The sequence below is a fragment of the Vombatus ursinus genome, unplaced genomic scaffold, assembly GCF_900497805.2.
Source record: "Vombatus ursinus unplaced genomic scaffold, bare-nosed wombat genome assembly UNPS02014959.1, whole genome shotgun sequence".
Taxonomy (NCBI): domain Eukaryota; kingdom Metazoa; phylum Chordata; class Mammalia; order Diprotodontia; family Vombatidae; genus Vombatus; species Vombatus ursinus.
Window position 1 is genome coordinate 8,302,762 of NW_020954737.1, and position 23,516 is coordinate 8,326,277.

General features: G+C 38.2%; 1 protein-coding gene across 5 annotated transcripts in view; it reads right to left on the reverse strand.

The window, feature by feature from the left end:
- Nucleotides 1–23,516, reverse strand: part of LOC114030466 (choline-phosphate cytidylyltransferase A) — an 86,026-nt gene that overhangs the window by 12,218 nt on the left and 50,292 nt on the right. For 3 of the 5 annotated variants that reach the window (XM_027845297.1, XM_027845293.1, XM_027845296.1), the window contains 2 exons: nt 19,702–19,828; nt 10,252–10,351 (listed from right to left, as the gene is read on the reverse strand). In XM_027845297.1, coding sequence (XP_027701098.1) covers nt 10,252–10,351; nt 19,702–19,828 — 227 coding nt within the window. Of the gene's footprint in view, nt 1–10,251; nt 10,352–19,701; nt 19,829–22,471; nt 22,583–23,516 lie in introns of all 5 variants that reach the window. The other 2 variants (XM_027845294.1, XM_027845295.1) reach the window with 1 other exon arrangement.

The following is a 23,516-nucleotide window of genomic DNA, read 5'->3' on the forward strand; positions in this document are numbered from 1 at the left end:
ATGTACTGTCCCAAGCTTTGGGGGTTTGTACAGCTGTTTTCAGAGATACATCTAGGGACCTAGAGATACTTCAGTTCTTCCAAGGTGGTATGATAAGGGGCGAGGTGTTTCCTCTCCACCACCACAACAAGCTCCACCACACCAGCACTCCTCCTCACCCCAGAACTGCCCCTCAGAACTGTGACCCAGATCCAAGCACGGGCAAAGCAAGAGATTCCTGCCTCAGCACTGGCAAAGAGATCCCTGCAATCCCCCTCTGATCAGCCACTCAATTCCCCCTCAGTCTGTGGGCTGGAAGCTCAGGAGGCAGCCGCTGCCCCAGGCCACACTCCGGACTTGTGGCTGAGACCTAGCTTCTCTCTCACCATAGTCACAGACTTTTCCCACTGACCTTCTAAGTTGTCTTTGGCGTTCATGGGTTGAGAAGCCTGGAAACCACCACAGCTGCCTGCAATTCAGTCCTCTCAGGCCAGGGTCACTGCGGCCTGCTCACCCACGCCAAACTGCGCTCCTCTCCCAGCCCAGCGCGATATGCCTTTTCAATCAACCCTCCAGGTTGTCTTGGCCTGGAAATTTGTCTCACTCTGGTTTTTTGTGGGTTCTGCTGCTATAGAATTTGTTTAGAGCCATTTTTTTACAGGTATTTGGAGGGGTTTGGGGGAGAGCTCAAGCAAGTCACTGCTTTCACTCTGCCATCTTGGCTCTGCCCCCTGTAGACCATGTTTTATCTAAATAATGAATTTTCTTGGTGCTCAGCATTATGTTCTACACACAGGAGGCAATTATGTATGCTGAGTGAAGAAATAAGTAAATCATTTTGGAATGGAGGGCTTACTTTAAAGTAAAACAGATACACCAAATATAAAAGCCACATATAGAACTAGATATACTGCCCTCCACTGCTCTTCTTTAAAAAACAAAACAAAGCAAACAAAAAACATTTTTACTGATTTTTTTTATATTATCTAAATTTACCCCTATATACCTCCCCTACCCAGAGAGCTCCTGCTTAAAGAATTCTTCCTTTCCATTCTTTAACCTAACTTCCCTATGACTTTAACCTCAAGCCCTTGTCAAATATACCTGATAATAGACATATTTCCCCTGAATGCTCGTTCTCAGTCTCCTTTGTTGGATCTGTATCATGCTCCCTCTCAGTGGGTATTGTGAGTGTTTCTCAGGGTTCTGCCCTAGGACGTCTTCTCTTTTCCTTCTACACTCATCAGTTCATATGGGTTTAACCATGATCTTAGAAATATCACTTTGGCAGCTAGGTAGCACCATAGACAAAGTATCAGACCTAGAGTCTGGAAGATCTGAGTTCTAATACAGCATTGGATACTATGTAACCCTGGGTTTAACTTCTATTTACCTCATCTATAAAATGGAAATGATAGTAATAGCACCTACCTTCCAAGGTTGTTGTGAGGATAAATCACATTTGTAAAGCACTCTGCAAACCTTAAAGCACTATATAAATGTTAGCTATTATTGTTGTTGTTATTATTACTATGATTATAATAAATGACTTGCAATCCTAGTCTCTCCCCTGAACTTCTATCCTGCATCACCAAGTGCCTATTGGAGTTAGACAATCCCAAATGGATGTCCTGCAACAATTTATACAATACCAATAACATTGTAAAGACAAATAATTTTGAAAGACTTAGGAACGCTAATCAATTAACTAACCAGCCATGATGGCACAGAGTTCATGCTAGATGAAACATGATGCCCACTTCCTGACAGTGACAGACTCAGAGTGGCATGTGTTGTTTTTTTTGGGGTTTTTTTTTTGAGGCATGTTTTTTTGGACATGGTCAATATGAAAATTTGCTCTGTTTAGCTATGTATGTCTGTAACAGGGGTTTTGTTTTTCTTTCCAGGTGGGGGGCAGGTGCAGGGAGGAAAGGGGATAGGAAGGAAAAGAAGGCATATTTATTTTCATTGCATGAAAAAACATGTTTAACAAAAAATATCTATAACAGACTTCATTTTTTCCCTCTCCAAACTTCTTTATTTCTGCTGAAGGTACCACCATCCTTTCAGGTCCCAGGTTCAGAATCTTAGCTTTGTCTTTGGCTTCTCAACACCGTACATTCAATCAATTCACAAATCTTGCCATTCCTACCTCCACAACTACTTGTATATATTTGTATTAATTCACTTTATATTTACGCCGTAGGTCCATATTATCTGTACTTGTTGCCTCCCCGATTAGAATGAAAGCAGAGATTGTTTCATTCTCTGTACCTGTATCCCCAGTGCCTAATACCACACATGATACACAGTGGTGCTGGTTGACTGAGTCAATGCTTGAGCTAGTCCCCTGCACAGGCCTCTGAGAGCAAGTATAACTAAGAATTAGACCTAGATCAAACGCATGGTCTCTTCTTAAGCTTTTACAAGGTAGATACTAATAAAGACTAGATGTCTTATGCATAACTATCTTGGATTTCAAATTCCTTTACCTCTTTATATATGCCTTCAAATTATCCTCATCAACATATTTGGTTTTTATCATACCTGGTGTGCTCTCCTTCTTTTCCCTCTCCTCTCCCTCTTTCATCCTCTCTGCTCAAAAAGTCAAAATCTACTTGCTGATTTTTTTTAAATTTCCCTTTCCAAGCAAAGTGGCTTCTTGGCTTCCTTTAAATCCCAACTAAAATCCTACCTTCTACAGGAATCCTTTCCCAACTTCTCTTAGTTTCAGTGCCTTCCTTCCCTCTATTAATTATTTCTTATTTATCCTATATATAACTTGCTTTGTATAAATGTGTTTGCATATTGTCTCCCCATTATACCGCAAGCTCCTTGAGCAAAGGGACTTCCTTTTGTCTCTTTTTGTCACTGTGCCTGGTACACAGTAGGCCCTTAATAAAATGTTTATTGATTGATTCTGTGGTCCATCCCTCCATATTAGCCCTTTCCAAAATGGTCACATATATATTTTCTTTCTAGCTTCATCCACTGTTTCCTAGATTGCATCTACCTAACTCTAATATTGCACCATTAAACCTCCCTATGAAAACTTGAAGAACACTCTTCTCTGCACCAAGCATAAATTCAAAATTCACTAGGTATGATTTTTGCCATGTCTATTGAAGGGAAGTTGAATGGTATAATATAAAGAGCACTGGTCTCAGATACAAGGCCACAGATCTAGTCCCAGGAATGTTGCTAATAGGTGTTGCTACTGGAACCGGGGCACCACAAGAACTGTCATATTTTTGATGAAATGAACTATGAATTCAGATATTTAGTTTTGTGGGTAATCATTTATACTAAATAGGAAAGCAAGCACACTTATTAAGGGAGCATCACTCATTAAGGGTGAAGGGGCTAGCAAATAATATGTATGGGCTTTGTTGAGTTAAATGATCTGGCACTTATGAATATTCCATTTTTGACTTTATTTCACCAAAAATGGTCCACAATTAAGTTTACACACTGTTATGTTTAGAAATAATAATACCTTGTTCAGGGTTGGGCACAATGGTGAACTCAGAACTCTCTTCAGTAAGGGAAATGTCAAGTGCTGCTGCCTCCAACTGAATCCCTCATCACATGACTAAATTCGACCCTTGAACTAAATGTCTGTTGGCATTTTGGAATTTGACTCCCCCTTAACAATGTTATAGTCACTGTGTTTCTAATCTGAGTTTGTTGCAGTCCTGTCCATGAGATAATTTATTAAGCCATACTGACTCATATTAAGTACTCTGCTGATCAAATGATTACAAGTAACCAGAAATGATCACATCACAGAAGGAAACATTTTAAACATGAATACAGCTGAGCTATTTGGCAAAAGTAAAGCACTCTGTGAAGTATGAAAACTTCCTTTTGTGAAGATTCAGATGCCAGGCACCTTTCAACATACTGTCCATAGGTGCTATGGCACTGAAACATTATGCTCTTTGTTCTGGAGAGCAATCTGGAACTATGCCCAAAGAGCAGTCAAACTTGCATATTTTACAAACAGCAATACCACTAATAGGTCTGTATCCCAAAGAGATCGTAAAAAAGGGAAAAGGACCTACATGCATAAAAATATTTTAGCAGTTCTTCTTGTGATGGCCAAAAATTAGAAATTGAGGGGATGCCCATCAACTGTGGAATGGCTGAAAAAGTTGTGGTATATGAATATAATAGAATACTATATTGTGCTATAAGAAATGATGAGCAGGATGCTCTCAGAAAAACCTGGAAAGACTTACATGAACTGATGCAAAGTGAAATGAGCAGAACCAGAAGAACATTGTACACAATAACAGCAACACTGTATGATGATCAACTATGAATGACTTAGCTCTTCTCAGCAATACAATGATCCAAGACAACTACAAAGGATTCATGTTGAAAAATGCTGTCCACATCCAAAGAAAGAACTGATGAACCCTGAATGACGATCAAAGCATACTATTTTTAGTTTCTTAATTTTTTTTTGTATTTTTTTTCCCTTTTGGTCTGTTTCTTCTTTCACAACATGACTATTACGGAAATATGTTTTACATGATTGCACATATATAATCTATACCAAATTGCTTACCATTTTAGGAAGAGGGGAGGAGAGGAAGAAAAATTTGGAACTCAAAATTTTATAAAAATGAATGTTAAAAACTGTTTTTACACATAATTGGGAATAGAATGCTATTTTTAAAAAAGAGTAAAAATAAAATAAAATAACTACAGAATTATGAAATATCTGTGAGTACACCTATCAAGGCATATAAAAGAACAAAACTTTCTTTAAAGAAATAAGACAGACCTAAATAATTAGAAAAATATTAACTGTTCATAGTTGAGCCATGATAGTTAATATAATAAAAATGACAGTACTGCCTAAAATAAAATGAAACAATTTCTTCTGATAAAACACCCAAGATATGTACACACCCCCTAAAAGGCCAAGAACATTCCTTAATGGATCAATTAAACAGTTTTCAAAAGAAGAAAAGTAAACTATTAACATATGAAAAATTACTCCAGATCATCACTAATGAGAGAAATGAACATTTACCTCATAGCTAGTAAACTGGCAAAGATGACAAAAGATGGAAATTATCAGTGTTGGAGGTGTTATGGAAAGACAAGCATACTTATTCATTGCTGGTGTGACTGTGAATTAGCACAACCGTTCTGGAAAGCAATTTAGAATTATACAAATAAATTGGCTAAAATGTCTATATCTTTTGACTCAGAGATCTCACTAATAAGCATGTACCACAAGGAGGTCAATGAGAGAAAGGTCTCATATATGCAAAAATATTCATAGCAGCACTTTTTAGGGTAGCAAAGAACTGGAAACAAAGCAAACTGTGTTACATGAATATAATAAATTCTGTGCTAGATAATATAATGTGCTAGAAGAAATGATGACTATGAAGTCAGAGAAGCATAAGATAATTACAATCAGTACTGTCTCATAAAGCAGAGATAAAGTGGTAAGTAAAACTGGTTTAAAGAAAGCTTGGCAAGCCAAGTCATCTCACAGACATTTAAGGAAGAAAGTGTGAAGACAACAAAAGGAAGAAAAAAGGAAAAGATTTGTAAAAAGTATTATAACAAACCATTTTCTCCATCAAAGACAGTTGGACCACCACAGTTTTTCTAACATACAGAAGACAATGGAGAGGCATTTGGTGAGTATGAATAGGCTGTGACATATAACTAATGAAGTGCTCCAAAGGACAGGAAATGTTATCTTCGAGGAAATGTATGATAGGAAAACTGGTAAAGATACCCTGGCAATGTGGGTGAGGGAAAGGGATGACAAGTGGACAGCCAGAGCAATTCACTGGGTACCCTTTTATGACAGGAGAAATCAAAGAAAGCTTCCAGCACATTTGGTGGGACCCCTAAGACAAACTTACAGGACCACTGCACCATCTGGCTGCCCCTTATTTTTAGGTCCTTTGGATTTATTTTCTATATATATATATGTTCTGTATTTACTAATTTATATCCTTGTTATTTCCCCAGTTAAAATGTAAGCTCCTTCTAAATGAGGAGTGTTAAATACATTTGGATATTTGAATATACACCCTGACTCTGATCACATCTTAGACCTAATAATCCTTTGGAATTATATCAATTCACTTAACTATTCTCAGCAATCTGATGAGCCAAGACAATCCCAAAGGACTCATGGTGAAAAATGCTATCCACCTCCAGAGAAAGAACTGGTGATATCTTGAATACAGGCTGAAATACATTATTTTTCACTTTTGTTCCTTCATTTTTTTTTTCTGGTTCAAGTTTTCTTCCACAAAATGACTAACATGGAAGTATGTTTTACAGGATTGCACATGTATAATCTGTATCAAACTACTTACTACCTCAGAGAGATGAGGTGAGAGGAATGGAAGGAGGGAAGTATAGAATATGAAACTCAAAACTTTAAAAAAAATGTCAAAAATTGTTTTTTACATGTAATTGGGGAAAAAAATTGTTATTATTATTATTTTGCATGAGGCAATCAGGTGAAGTGACTTGCCCAGGGTCACATAGCTAGTTAAGTGTCAAGTGTCTGAAGCCACATTTGAACTCAGATCTTCCTGAATCCAGGGCCAGCGCTCTTATCCACTGCACCATCTAGCTGCCTCAAAAATATTATTTTTTAAAAATTATACCAACTCCAAGATCCAGAATTTTAAAATTACACTCTTAACCACCACCACTTCCTTTCTCTCCCTGCCTCCCTCCTTCTGTCTTAAAATAAACCTACTCTTTACCCTTATTGTGTATGACAACTGCCATTGATACATCCCTGTTTTCCTATTTCCTTTCTGCTGGGGCACTTGACACTTCTTGACAATTCTACTTCATCCTTACTGACTACCCTTACGGACTCATCTCATTTCCTCATAGCAATATTTCCGGACTATTCTAATTCCTTCTTAATAATAAACACATCACAGTTCACAACACTTCGGGGATATGGCTTCGCCTCAAACTTCACTGAGAAGACTGAGGACATCCAACAATTTAATCCAGTTCTTCCTTTTCATTTCTCCCACCTTCTCAGAATCATTATTCTCTCCTCCTTCCTTCGTGTCCCAGAAGAATCATTTCTACTATTCACCAAGTCTACTCCCCCTAACCAATACCCCCATACCCCGCCTCCTACACTCCTGATTCTGATCCAGCAATCAGCTCCTGTTTTATGCATCTTCAGTCTTCTCTTGCTCTGTTCTACTTATCTAAAACACACTTAGGTTTACCCAAACCTAATAAATAAGCTGTCCCCTGACTCTTCTATTCTGTCCAGCTATTTTCATCTTACCCCTTTTAACCAAATTCCCACCATTCTAATGTTCTCTAATATCAGTAATGACCAAATAACCAAATCCAGTGACCTTTTATCAATCTTTACCCTATTGTCTCTTTGCAACTCTGACACTACTGACCACCTCTCCTTAATACTCTCACCTCCTGAGGTTTCAACACCAACCACACTCTCAATTTTTCTCCTTCGCCTCTACTTCTTCCCTGTCTCTGTTGATTCTCCATTTTGTTTTCAGCCCTTTAGTAGAAATATTTCTCAAGGGTCTGTCCTGGACCCTCTTCTCTTCCTTCTCAGTGGTCTCTTCTTTGGCAATCTCATTCACTCTCATCTCTTCAACAGACATCTCTCATGTAGATGATTCCCAGGTCTGGCCCTTTGAGCTCCAAATCCACACCTCCTCCTGGAACATGTCCAAAACTGGGTTTATTACCATTGTCCCTCAACCTGCTCCTTCTTTGACTTCACTGCAGCTGTCTGACCATGATTCATCAGCTTTTCTGTATTTGTAATTTCCAGTTTGTCTTGGATGCTTCCATCGCTATCTCCTCTCCTATCATTCCAGCTCTGTAATATCTCTCTAGTCAGTTCCCTCACTCCTCCCTATTTTGGATGTCTCCTTTCTGGCGCAAGCCCTCATGATCACCTGCATGAACTTTACTTTGTATATATTTATAAGTGTACCATGTCACCTCCCCAATGGAACAGACCTTCCTTAAAGGAAGTGAGTTCTTGTACTTGTCTCCCCAGTCTTTACAGACTGACACAACAACCTCCTTTCAGGTTTTCTTATATTCTAATTGGTCTTTTACACTGATGCTGGGAAAATCTTTATTATGCACAGATGTGGTCAATTACCCTTCTGAATAAAACATTTTTAGTAGTTCACTACAGCCTACTGAAACTTCAAACTAATTTGCTGAGAATTCACGGCCCAGCATAAGCCAAGTCCTCCAGATAAGATTCTTGAAATGTCCTCCTCCCTCCCTACTCTCTTTTTACTCCCTGAATTCCTCTTTTTTAGAACCCAACTGAAATGCTATATCCTCCAAAGAAGCAGAAAAATACAGAACATGTTCAGGGCACAGTGCTCAACACCATTTGGCCTTGTAAAGAAAGTAGATATGTCTTTGTGAACTTCGGGGACTTTTGTGTTGGACTGGGTAGATTTTTAAGGTGCTGGGAACACTGCATCTATTTCATATTTTTCTGTCTTCCCTTTAATAGAAGGGGAGGAAAATATCTGATCAGTTAAGTCACTTTAGTAATGTGGACCAAGGTCCTGCTTTGCCATCAAGAGGCTTCCTGATTGGTTTCAAGTGAGCCATAAGTTGTACAAGGGTTGGAAGGGTTCCATTAATCATGTACCACTAAGTAAGCTCCAAAGTCAGTTCTCTAGGAGGAGATGCACTTCTCCTATTGTCATCTCAAGGACATGAAGAATCAAATACTCCATATGTAAACCCACGACAGACCAAGCCAGTCCTAAGGAACTAATAATATAACTAAATAATAATATAATAAATAATAATGTAACTATAGCTAAATAATATAACTTAGGAAATTTAGAATCACCCAGCCTAGAACTACATTCATTTTATTTGTACTTTCAATAACCTTACCCAGATATATTATATCTGAGAATGCACCTACCCTGTATCTCTACTAATATCATGGTTATAGTAGTGAAGATTAAGAAGAGCAGACTGATATAGAAAATATTTCTGAGATAGAATTGACTGGACCTGGTAACTTGGTGGACGTAAATTACATAGGTATATTGTTCCTGAATTTTCACATTCTTTTTCCTTGTAAATAAATTCTAGAGAAAAAAACATTCTTCTCATCTTAAATGTGTAACAGCCAGGGCAAAAGGCAAAATGGGGAAAGTCGGTGCCAGAATGTGACATGAAAATACAGTGGCAGCAGCAGAAAAATAAGAAGTAATTAAGGATAAAAAAAAAAGTAATTAAGGACTGAATTAACAGCTCTCTTTTCACCCCCACCCTCTTTCCTTCTCCATGGATTAGAAGGATCCTTAGGGTACACAGGGACCAGAGGCACAATGGCTCAAGATGAAGTTTGATAATAAGGAAAGTTTAGAAAACAATAAAGAAGAAATCCCTGGGTTGAAGAGATTGGTTCCAGGCAGAAGAAATGCTTGTTTCACTGATGCCTGAAGTTTAGGACTGATTCCTTCACAGACTAAGTAGAGTATAAAACAAGGAAAAAATTATAAGAGTGAGGATGAAGGTTGGGCCACATGCCAGGTTTCTGGACTTCAATCAGTATGTAATACAGCCACCAAAGAGTTTGGAGGAATCATCTGAGATGATTAAACATCTGTATAAATAAGATGAAACTGATAGTGGTATAAGGGATTGGAGGGGAGCAAGACTGGGGGCAGGGAGACCGGTAAGCAAAATATTGCAATTGCTCAGAATGAGACAATGAGGGCTAAGCCACAGGTGGTGATAATAGGAATGGAGAGGAGACATATGTGAGAAGCTACAGAAGTGGAATCAAAAGTAGTTAGCAACTAACTGAATTTTGGTGGTAGAGAAGTTAGCTAACAAATTCTGAGCCTAGGTTATAGAGATAAAAATAATGTCATTGAGAGCAATGGGGATGAATTTGTGGGCTAATAAACATTTCTTCAGATTGGTGCACTGCTACCCATTTCAGTATATAACCTTTTCTGCCTTAGCCAACAACAACAATGTGGTGAGAAAAGTACAACGGAAAAAGAAAGGCAAGTGAATGGAAGCTCAGAGAGTGGAATGGGCCCTTCTAAATAGTGGCAGGACAGATGACAGGAAAACCTACTCCAACATGAGACATAAACTTCAGGGCAGTAACTATTATGCTCGTTTACATCATGCAGATGAATGTGCTGTAAATACCATGAGATGCAGAAAAATGAACAAGAATAAGGAAGCACACTTAATATGAAATTTACTTACAAGGAGTCCCTCTCCTGGCTTCGTCCATAGTTACTCTGATATAGGGCTTACTGTAGTCAATTTCAATTTCATCTGAAAATGGGGCTGGCTCCTTTAAGCCCTTTAAGAAAAGTAAAAGAGAAGAAACTCAGTTAGCTTTCATCAAAGAAAATGGATGATAACCAAATTACTAGAGGAAGGGCAAATTTTAAAAAACAACAATTAAATTAAATATCCTGACATCTTAAGATGTAATTTAATTTCTTTGCAACACTTGGCTGAGGGAAGTGGTTCTTATCCAGGTAAAGGTTTCCCCCACTTATTTATGGTCTTGGGTTTCTAAAACATGAATTTGTTTCTTATTGCTTTGGTTTCTTGTTTATACAGTCTATTCCCTGATCTATTTTTTTCAATTTTTAAACCATTATCAAACCGTTTTGATAATTATTCGTACTGAGAAACTTTTTGGTATTTCTCCACCAAAAATAAAGCTCAATCTGGTTTTGGATAAAAGCTTTTAATCATATTAAAGAAGAATCTTTCTACATCTATGCTTTTTAATGGTTTTCAACGTAAATGAGTTTTGTAATTTGTCAGACAACAATTAGATTTAGACCAGAACCTTATACCCTATACCACAATAAGCTCCAAATACATACATGACTTTAATATAAATGTTTAATGTCATACAAAATTGGAGGAAAGAATTCTTAGTCAAACAAAGGAAGAGGAAGCCAATCACAAAACTAAAAACAGATGAGTTAGGTTACACAAAATTAAAAATACTTTGTACAAACAAATCACAGCAGATAGAAAAGAAATTATTCAAAGTAAAGGATCTTTATATCATCCATCATTGATAAACATTTACTTGATAACAAGACATAAAAGGAATTCAATATCTGCTATGTACCAGGCATAGCACTAGGCACTAAGGATACAGAGACAAAATGAAACAGTCCCTGACCTCAAAGAATTTATATCCTACTAGGGAAACACAATATGCATTCAGAACTTTAAATATAAAATATATACAAATGTAATTAATTAAGAGAAGGGAGGGAGAAGTCCTCTTGTATGAAGTAACACTTGAGCTGAACCTGAAAATGACCAGAGAATTCCTAGAAGTGGAAGGGAGGAAGGAGAGCATTTCAGGCATAAGGAACAGCCTATGCAAAGATGTGGAAGTGGGAGATGGAATGTCCTGTACAGGAAACATCAAGTAGATCAAGTTTACCTACATATAGTTGAGCAGGGAGGTGGTGGTGATGGTAATGTATAATCAGCTTGGAAAGATAGGTTGACAACAGATTTTGAAAGGCTTTAAATTTCAAAAAGAGGACTCTGTGTTTTTCCCTTGGGAGAATATGGAACCAATGAGGCTTTTTGAGCAAGGGAGTAATGCAGTCATGAAGAATGATCTGTGCTTTAGAAATAGCAATCTGGTAGCCATGGGAGAGGGAAGAGATTAAAAGAACGATTAAATTGAGACAAGAGATAATGAAAACCCCAACTAGAGCAGTGGTCCAGTGTGGACATACAAATGACAAGATCTGGCAAATGATTAAATTGTGGAGAAGGGAGGAGCCAAAGAGTTGAAGATGACTAAGACTGTGAACCTGAGTTACTGGAGGGATTGCAATGTCCTTGTCAGAAATCAGCAATCTGAGAGAAGAGGTGGGGTGGGTTTATGGGGAAAGATAATGAATTCTGTTTTAGACATGTTGGGTTTGAGATACTTGTGGGAAATTCAGGTGGAGATATTCTGCAGTCATTTTGGTAATGTAGGTCGGGAAATGGGGAGATGGACTAGATAAGTAGATTTGGGAGTCATTTACAAAGAGATGATACTGAACCAATGGAAACTGATGAGCTTTACAAAACAGTATAAAGAGAGAAGAGAGGAGGGTCCAGGACATAGAACATGTACATCTATACATAGTGGGCAGGACATGGATGATGATCCTGAAAAGGGGTCAAAGAAAGAATGGTCAGACTGGAAGAAAGAGAACACCAAAACAGAGTACTGTCAGAAAGGAAAGAGTATGGGGGGGCGAGGGAGAGGAAAGTGGCAAAAAAGCACCAGGGGGAGTATGCAGGGGAATGGGGTGGGGTGTAAAAGGGGAATGGTCAACAATGCAAAACACTGCAGAGAGATCAAGAAGGATGAAGACTAAGAAAATGTCATTGGAGTTAGCAATAAAGAATTAATGGTGACCTTGAAAAGAGAAGTTTCAATCAAATGATAATAGGATAATAGATTTAGAATTGAAAGGGACTTCAGAGTTTATCTAGTTCACTGTCCTCATTTTACAGATGAGGAAACTGAGACCCAAAGAAGTAAAATGACTTGCCCAGACACATATACAGTTAGTGTCAAAGCCAGAACTTGAATCCGAGTCCTCTGACTCCAGATCCAGACAAGATTGCATTACACTGGGATTTAAACTAGACTTCAAAGAATTGAGATGTAGAAGAGGAGAAAATAGACAATAAGGTATCTTTTTAAAGCAATCTGACTGTTGAAAGCAATAACACAATATGATAAATTGGGGGAGTAATAGGCTAGTGAAGGCTTGTGAAAGTATGAGAAAATCTAGACACGTTTGTAGTTAGCAAGAAAATAAGGAATTAGCACAAACAGATAAGACCAAAAGTCATTAATGCTCCAATAGATAGGTCAAAAAGATATAAATTATTTGCTATAGAAAAATCGCAAATTATAAACGACCTTATGAAAACACATTTCCAATAACTAACAACAAAAGAATTGTAAATTAAAACAACTCTGAATTTCACTTCACACCCAGCAAATTGGCAAAGATGACAGAAATAGTCAATGTTGGAGGGACAGGAAGAAGATGGGTATGTTGTTCATGGAACTATGAATTGGTCCAATCCATACTGGAAAACAATCTAGAATTATGTATGAAAAATTATTAAACTATTCATACATACTCTTTAACCCAGTGATTCCACTATTCAAGCATAAACACCAAGGAAGATAGAAGAACAAAAAGTTTTATATTTGCCTTAACATTCATAGAAGCATGATTCCGTGATAAAGAGAACTAAAAACTAAGTGAATGCCAAGTGACTGGAAAACGGCTAAATAGTAGCAGTATATTAATGTAGTGGAATGTTACTGGAAGTAGGATATGATAAATATAACTTCCAGCAAAGATGGAGGCCAGAATAGAGACAAAACGACCAGTTCCCACATACCTACTCTAGCAAAAAAACCTGAAATTTGTACCAGACCAAATAATGATCAAGAAATCCAATGAAAAGCTATAGTAAATTACTCCTTCCACCCCAGAACTGCACAGGAAGTCAGTGAGAAGCTCAGGGGCAAAAGGACTGGGGACTACCAGCAAAGCTAGTACAGGCAAACAAGCTGGCGGCCTCCCAGCTGGACCAGGGGTAGGCTAGAGACTCCTGTAGTCTGCAGGGCTGAGGCTTGAGGCTATAAGCATTAAAGGCTCTTCAACCCCTGTTATAATGAAAAATCCCCAACCTGGTCGGTAACCCACAATAAAAAAGGACCTGGAAGCAACCAAGAACAATCAATGCCAAATTTTTGCCTGTTTTTGTCAAAAGAAAAGGTTCAAATCCTGGGGATGGGAGATGAACAGGCACATCTAAAAATGAGAGTGATAACAAAAGAAAAGAATTTTAATTAATTAATTTAAAATAAAGATGACTTATTTCTCTGAGCCTGCAGGAAAGAAAAAGAACAGGAAAAGAGATAAAGAAATAGGTTAGATGTAGCCAGAATAAGATAAGGGAGAGTTCATGATTACTGGCCTCAATTTTCTCAGTTAAATTAAGAGGCAAAATCATCTGTCAAGAATGAGTGAAGGTTATGACCAAGGGTTGGGTATCTGAGATGGGAAAATGGTTGTTGTGGGACATTTGTCAGGGAAGCAACAGATGAATAATGAGACTGTCAAGAACTAATGACCTAGATGAAACTATTTAGTTTGATCTACTGTGTGCCAGGTCAACATAACATGGTTCTATGATTTTCTGTAGCAATGTTCTGACACCTAGAAAAATAAAAGGTAAAGAGTTTCTGGTAGGCAATCTCAAAGGTAGTGATAAATTATGTGACAAGAGGTTCACAGTATAGCTTTGCTGTTATGTGGCTAAGGTGTAAATGTCATATTGACTCATCCTACTTAACCACATCGGCTTTCCCAAAATCATTCTTCCTCAAACCTCCTATAGCTCCTCTCCTCCAACCCTCTCTGTTGAGAACCTTGCTTCATATTTCACCAGAAAAACTGAGGTCATTTGCTAGGAGCTTCCTCTTCATCTCACATGACCCAGAAGCCTCTTACTAATAGGTAGCTTTTCTCTTTGCCACAGTATAACTCTGTACATATACAAGGGAATCCAATGCATCCTATCTTCCCTAGCAGATTACCTCTTCTCTCACTTATCTCCAGCATTATCTCCTTGTCTACTGGACACTTCTCTACTACCTACAAATATACCCATTTCTTCCCCATCTTCAAGAAATTCTCAGTTGATCCAACCATCCCTGCTACCTATCATCCCATCTGTCATTTCGCTGTTGTGGCTAAACTCCTTGAAAAGATCATCTCTATAAGTATCTCCACTTCCTTTCCTCTCACTCTCTTCTTCACTTTGCAGTCCAATCTCATTATTCAACAAAAACTTCTCTCTCCAAAGTTACTAATGATCTCTTAATTGCCAAATCTAACAGGCTGTTTCTCAGTCCTCATCCTTCTGTAACCGCCTGCAGCATTTGACACTGCTCATCGCCCTCTTCTCCTTGAGATTCTCTTCTTTCTAGGTTTTTGGGATACTACCCTCTCTTGGTTCTCCTTCTACCTATCTAATTGCTCCTTCTCAGACTCTTTTGTTGGATCTTCATCCAGGTCACATGTGCAACTGTGCGTATAACCTGGGGCTCTGTCCTGCACCCTCTTCTCTTCTCCCTCTATACTATTTCACTTGATTTTATAGGCTCTTCTGAAATCAATTATCATCTCTATGCTGATGATTCTCAAATGCACTTTATCCAACTCTAAGCTCTTGGCTGATCTCCAGTCTTGCACCGGTTATTGGACATCTCAAACCAGATGTCCTCTACACATCTTGAACTCATTATCTTTCTATGTAAGTCCTTCCTGAGGTCACCATCATCCTCCCAGTCACCCAGGCTCACAACCTACATGTATGTCATCCTTCTGAGAACTCAGTCTCTGGGAGCTACTTTGCAACAAGCTATTTACTTTTCTCCATGACTTTGATGATCAACTAGCCTATTCCTGACAAGTCCTAAAGTTAAAAAAAGTTATCCTTCATAGGTCCACTGTGCAAGAGTCCCCAAAGGAAAATTTAATTTAACAGCAAGGCTTTAGCTAGTTACCTCATTCTCAACATTCGTGTCCAGAATGTCCTCATGTTCATGACTGGACATTATGTTTCTCTTAATGTAGCCAAAAATCAGATCAATTTTTTGGCTGCCATATCAAAAGGATGACTCCTTTTTCATAGGAATTGCCGTCTATCTAATCTGCCTTATTTAGCCTGGGAAGGGCATTGCTAAGCTGGTGAGGCCACTGAAGGGAAACCAGGATGGTGAAGAGCCTCAAGACTGTATCATGAGAACAAGTTAAAGAAACCAGAGTTGTTTAGCTTAGAGAGACGATCAGGAGGGAGAAAAAGGCTGTCAATTGTCTTCAACAATCAAAAGAGCCTTTTTCCAGTAGTCCAAGAACTGTAACATGAAAGAGAAATTAAGATTTGTTTTGCTTGACCCTGAAGGGCAGATCGAGGAACAACAGGCAGATGTGGAAAAGAAGTCAATTTAGGCCAACAAGGAAAAACTAACAAATAACTAAATATCTGCATGTGAAATGGGCTGCCCTAGAGGTAGTGAGTTGCCCTTCACAGCAGATTTTCAAGCAGGGCTGGATGACCATCATTCAGGTGTATTTTAGAGGAATATTCTTGTTCTCATGCAGGTTTGATGAGAACACCTCTGAGGTCCCTTCCAATTGTAAGATTCTGAGATCTATAAAACGCACAAAACACCTCACATACCACATCACACCTATCAGATTGGCTAACATGACAAAAACAGGAAAATGATAAATGTTGGAGAAGATGTGGGGAAACTGGAACACGAATGCATTGTTGGTGGAGCTGTGAATTAATACAACCATTCTGGAGAGCAATCTGGAACTATGCCCAAAGGCTATAAAACTGTGTATACCCTTTGACCTGGCAATACCACTTCTAGGGCTGTATCCCAAAGAGATCATAAAAATGGGAAGTGAAATCACAAACAAAAAGACTCACGTACAAAAATATTTATAGCAGCTCTTTTTGTGGTGGCCAAGAATTGGAAACTGAAGGGGATGCTCACCAATTGGGGAATGGCCAAATAAGTTGTGGTATACAAATGTAAAGGAATACTATTGTGCTATAAGAAATGATGAGCAGAGGGGCAGTTAGGAGACGCAGTGGATAGAGCACCGGCCTTAGAGTCAGGAGGACCCAAGTTCAAATCCAACCTCAGACACTTGACACTTACTAGCTGTGTGACCCTGGGCAAGTCCTTTAACCCTGACTGCCTCACCAAAAAAAAAGCAAAAAAAGAAAGCAAGAAATGGTGAGCAGGCAGACTTCTGAAAAACCTGGAAAGACTTCACAATCCTAATAGTAGAATAAGATGAAAAATCAATACTTCATTGGCATATCCTTTTATTTGTTCAATGTCTCTCTAGATTCAAAAGTTTCTAGTCATTTCTCTTCAGGATCAAATCTCAACAGCCAATGCTGCTTATGGTCTAAAGCAGGGTTTTTGTGTGTGATGTTTCCCTTTAGCAGTATGGTGAAGCCTATGGACGCCTCAGAATGTTTTAAATGCATAAGATAAAATATATAAGATTACAAGGAAGCCAATTACACTGAAATGGTTGCCAAAATCTTTTTAAAAAAACAAGTTCACAGACCCCAAGTTAAGAACCTCCATTTTAAAGGAGAACCACATTGGGCTGGGTCGGACTGACAACCTTTGCTAGTTAAGATAAAGAGGCAGAATACGTGACTTCCTGGATATGGAAAGAGTACTTGCTTGTTCGGGAACAAGAAATACCACTGCATAACACTCCATTTCATTGGAAAAGAAGTTTGGATCCTACAGCAGTAACCTAATTTTGATGTGCACTGGCAGCTGGGAAAGTAGAAGGGAGAAAGTGGTTGATCTTGGATTATATGGTCTGTTGGAGATATGTGGAAGGAAAAATATTCATCCATTTGCCCCAGAAGATATAGATTACCTTCCCTTTAGTACTACCCAGTGGAGATTACCCCACGACAAGAGGTTGAGGGTTTTAATTTTTTTCCAAAGCACAAGGAGATAGTCATATGAGTTATATAAATAAACCTGGAAGGAAATGAGACAGGTAAAGAAAAATAGGTAGCAATGGAGCCCACAATGACTCCAAACATTATATTATTACTAACTTACACTTCAATACTTCAAAAGATTAATTAGTGTAGACACTCCTCTCCAAAGACTAAGATGATCATAACCCCTCCAACTTCTGAAGATGGTTTCTTGAGCTGCTATAGTCAGAAACATTCATTATCATTGGTGATCAACCTTCTGGGACTCATTAGTGGTCAACCTCCTGGTGATGAATCCCTTCAAATTTAGCTGAGGTATTTCAAACTAAGGCACCCAAGACCCAGCAGGTCAAAGCCTTTTTAGCTTGTGCTACAATGGTATAGCCTTTAAGTACTCAGTGTCATTTTCATACATGAATAAAGCATCAGAGTAGGTCTTCAATATAAGACAAACTAGTAAGAATATCCATATTATTACATTTTGCTGCCTTGCCAAGTAATAAACTCATCCGTCTCAAATGACTAACAATTTACAACTCAGATAATGAGGACTTATAAACAATTTCTATATTTGTTTACAAGGTTTTATTATTTTTTTAACATGCCATAGAAGAGATGCAATCACAGAAATAACAATATTGTCTTTGTAGCTATGAGTGAAAAACCTTAACAAAATAAAAATAATGTTTTGGTTTGCGAGTTTTTAACCAAACAACCTAAAAGAAAACCTTTGCTCTGCCACACAAAGTCTTTCTTCAGCACTAGAATTAACTTCATTTAGACCTACAAGTTCAGAATGGGCATAATACTGCCCCAATTGATACCCTTAGCTCTTTTTTTTTTTTTTAAACCTAAGAACCTTTAGTAGTACAGTGGCTGGAGTGGTAGGCTAGGAAAACCCAAGTTCAAATCCCGTCTCAGACATATACTAGCTGTATAACCCTGAGCAAGTCACTCAATATCTCCTACCCTCAGTTTCCTATTCTGCAAAGTGAAGAGGTTTGACTCTATTGACTCTAAGTTCTATTATAGTTCTCAATCTACAATCACATGATTCCAAGAACTTCTGTTTTCTATTTCCTAAGGGTTTGTTATTTTCCTCATCAACATCACTCTTATACCAAAAAGACAGAGTCCAGAATTCCTTTTCCCTTTAAAACTACAACAGATATTAAATACTAGAAGAGAAAAGAGAGGGAAAATCCATTCATATAATTTTCAGTTTTACCGTCATCACCAACAAAAAATCTATACTATAAACTATATTGTAAACGAGCCCTCCCTCTCTAAACATCCATTTTGGAAAACAATGACTTAAATAAGTTTATTAATTTGCTAGATTTCTAGAGCACTTTCTAACTTCAAAGCACTACCCTTGATTTTTCAGCTGTGGGTCAAAAATCAATGTAGATGGTTACAGGTTGAAAGGACTGGTTCTAAGTAATAAAAATGCATGTAGAAAAATGGGAAACACTGTTGTGCTCTTGGAACAGTGTTACCATATTACTGATTGCACAACAATAAAAGGTACTGATAACTTCAAGTGAGTTGATTGTCTTTCTGGGAAAAGGTCTGATGAAATATTAGAGCTGAGGTAGAGTGGGAAGCTTGGAAAATAGTCTCAGGTGTAGTTTCCCATGTGAGACATACTTCAGGTATGAATGAAAGGCGGCTTTGGAGATAAGAAGCAGCAAATTGGAACTACAATTTTATTTTTTGCAGCAAAACAGAGAAGAATTTAGGTACAAGAACTGAATTCACTGGAAAGGTGTATGGGGTTATGGTGACAACCCTAAATTAGATACGTTGTTAGAACCTTCATTTCCCCCACTTCATTACTGGAGTTCGCTATTTGGCCATTACCTAATATCTCTAAACTTTCCCAATATTCCTTCTGAACTTTAGTGTAAAGCAGCTCAACTAAACTGTGGATTATATTACACTAGCATAGACAGAACAAGCCTTCCAACAACTGTGTGGACAAGCAATCTTTCCATTATTCAAGAGAATATGCAACACTGATCTCATCAACGCTACAGCAAGGTGAGTGATGTCAAACCAGAAAATCCCTTGTTTACTTACAACTGAGCAGCGAGGTATTTTGACAAGAATCCCATCTTCTTCTGTTGCCCCATTGGGTCCAGTCGGCTCTCTCCTCCTCTTCCTTGAATTCAATTTGGCTGAACTTGGTGCATCCATTTCCTCTAACCTGGACACAGAAGAGGGAAGAGATTGCCTTCTTACTGGGGAAGTAAAAGCAAGCTAACATTTCGGTGACACCAACCACAAATGTACTCAGCAAATGGTCAAATTCGAAGTGTACCTTTCTACAAGTCACGGCAGTTTCATTTGGCATAAACAGTAACACTCAATAAGGCACAGTATCTAGCAGAAATAGTGAATGATGCCCCTGAAAGGGTGGTCAGACCTTTATTCTTTTCTCACTCCGAACAACTCCATTTATATGCAGAAAATATACTACATATAGTAGCTCACAAGCATGGACAATTTACATTCTTATTGCAGATCAAAGACTAGAGTTCCTTGGTTTAAAAGGGATACTGTGTAAGATCTACTATTGCTCATATCTATGGCGAGAGAACACTGGAGGTACAATAGGTGCACAGAAAGCTTGTTGAGATTGGTATGGTGTAGAAAGGGGAAAAGGCATGTCTCTCGCCCCCTCCCCTCAAAACAAGAGCAAACTGAGACATATGCAATCTAGTCACTGAAGCTATTCTTTGACCAGTGTCCCACTGCAATGCAATTTTTATGTCCTGAGAATTCTCCCCAATACTGATAATGGAGTAATGTGCTGAAGCAAAAGCAAAGTGGACTGTAAATAATTTCTTTAGTCTGGAACTTGATAACTTAAGAAAGGATTGAAATGTTTAGTAAACAAAGCCCCCTGTGACAAAAGCTAATATTCAAATAAGAGCTGGCAATTGTTAGAAAGAGTGAGACTGAGACTGCAACATGAAAGAATAATTTACATTTTCAAGAGGAGGAAATAAAACGATCAAGACTATATTAATTAAAGGACAGCTAGGTGGCACAGTGGATACAGCACAGACCCTGGGGTTGGGAGGACTCAAATCTGGCCTCAGACACTTGACGCTTACTAGCTGTGTGACCCTGGGCAAGTCACTTAACCCCTACTGCCTCGCCAAAAAAAAAAAAAAAAAGATTGTATAAATTACTGTCTAGTAACATAAGTTCCCTGTAATATATGTGGACCCATATTTCTCTCCCTTGTCTCTCTACCTCTCTTTCATTCTTCCCTCAACAAGTATTCACTTAGTTTCCATGATAAAACAATGGTAGGTGCTGTGGAAATTAAAAATATATATATGAGATACAATCCCCATCCCCAAGCATTCTTCTCCCATTGCCAAGGCTCCTCTAGGTTGTCCCCCTTCTCACTTCAGTCTGAATTATTCTTGCTCATTCTGTGCACTCCTGGGCTACTAGAACTGAAGCAATACTTATCATAATACAGCTACTGGGCTAGCCACAGGCAAAAGAAAACAAGGCGTCAAGACACCCAAGAATCTGTAGTGTAAAAAGTAGAAGTAGAGATAACTAGAAGAATGGAAGCAAAAAAATAATTTCAAGTACTCAATGAAACATCACCTCAAACAAATAATAAAGACACTAGTCTATAACATGAATCAGCAACCTATGATATAGTTTTCAAAGGTTATACTGGCCATGGTTCTGTGTAGCAAGTTCAACCTCAGGCAAAATCACAAAACAGGTGAAATCTGCCTTTGACATTCTTCTCTCTGAAGCTAGTTAAGTATTCCTTATTAACTGATAATTAAAGTATTTTCAGATAAGGTTCAAGATGGTACCCCTCTCAGGGGTATTTGCATTTTTTAAAAAAGGACCCTAAGGCCAACAAATCAGCAGCCAAAAGTCTGGAACCAGACTGCCAATTAGACAATGTCCCTTTGTGCCACCCCCTCTCCAGACCCCCTCCCCTTCCCACAAAGAGTAAGCTCCTGGTATTTTGGTGTGCTCTTGCCTAGTGCAGCGCCTGCAAAACCCTTGGGAAGTGAACTGCCTGAGCACATCCTGTGCATAAGCTTCTAGTGGGGGGCTACAACTGCAGAGCAGAGGAGGAAACTGCCTCCCCAACTACAGATACTTGTACCTCTCATGAGGAAATGACTACAAGAATGACTGGACAGGCCAACTACAAAGTCCAGTTGTCACAAGAACAACTGTTCTATGGACGCAATGTTCACCAACTGTTACCAAATACCAAATACCACCCCACCCCACCCCCATTAACCTGCTAGGTGTTCTATTACTCAGTAAACTTTTTTTTATGCGTGGATACCTTCTCATAATATTTTTAAATGCATAAAATAAAATATGTGGGATTACAAAGGAAACCAATTATTCAGAAATATAATTATCAAAAATTTTTTTTAAAAACATTCACAGATGCCAAGTGAAGAACTCTTAGAGAGGGCACCCGCCTACACCTTGTCTGAGGTTAAAGGGAAATGAAAACTGTGTTCATTCTGTTTTAAAAACTGACATTCTCATCAAATACCGGGCAGCCAAATGGTAGAGCACAAACTCTTTGGCATAAGAGCATTCAAAGGCCCATAAAATAAAAAACAGCTTGGAACCAATTAATTCCCTTGATCTTTAGACTACTTAATACTAGAATTGAAACAAACAGAAAATGAACAAGACAAAGAATTGTAATTTTTAAAAAACCATTCCATTGGGAATTGAAGGTAAAAGATAGGAATTATTTAGTTATAGCTAAGATAAATTCCGCCCCCACTAAAAAAAATAGCAAAAAATTATGGCAACCATCAGCATTATTACTAACCTGAAACAAAGTTTCTTGAATCTTCTGTTAATCGTAGTACTTACTGCACTTGTATTTCAACTTAGTCTCTTTTGAGGGATGCTCTCTAAATCGTCCATATATAAAAGATTCCTAAACCAATACATAGAAAGTAGGTCTTAGATCTGATCTTAAAAGTTTATGCTAAGCTCTAAATGGAAGAAACACTTTTGCTTCTAAAAATTCAAGTCACAGACTTCAACTTGGGAAGGAGGGGCTTGCACTGAAGGTACAAAGGGGCAAACATATTTGCATGAATATTTATGGATTTTTGTCAGTTATGAATATATGTTAATAAGGAATGAAAGTAATAACCTACTATCCTACACAACCTGCTAAGGTAGATATTATTATTCTGCTGTTCTGGAAGCCAAGGATGCTCATCACTACTAATGCCAGCAGTTACAAAAGTACAATTATGTGCCATTAAGAACCATTAGAAGAAAAAACTTTAAAGTTCCAGCAGATGGGGATGTTACCTCAAGAAAAAAACTGTTCAGAAGTAAAGTAAGACATATCATTCCTCATTTTCCAGAACAAGAAGTGAGGGTGGTTTTCTTTTTAAAAAGGGACATTAAAAGATCACTGTTCCCCTCCCCAACTCCCATACACCTAAACTTTGGGTAAGAACTAAAAAAATTTTTAAAAATATATTCTGTAACATTTACCTATGCTAAAAAGCAGCATGTTGCGGTAGAAAAAGCAGTGGACTGGGGGCCACCTGAATTAGATGGAGAGGGGTTGAAGAAAGGAAAAAGAGAGAAGAGGGAAGGGGAAGGAACAACAGGGAGGAAGAAGAGTGGTAATGGGGAAGAAGAGAGGGAGGCGGAAAGGGGCAGAAAGGGTAAGAGGAAGGGGAAAGAAAGGAGAAAAGGAAAAAGGGAAGGTGGCACTTTTAATATATCTTCAAAAATGAGGCTATTAGATTAGGCGATCACTAAGGTCCCTTCCAGCTCTAAAACTGAATTTTCAATAACAAGTGGGAATCAAAGACCCAAATGGGATCAAGAATTGACAGACATGGGGA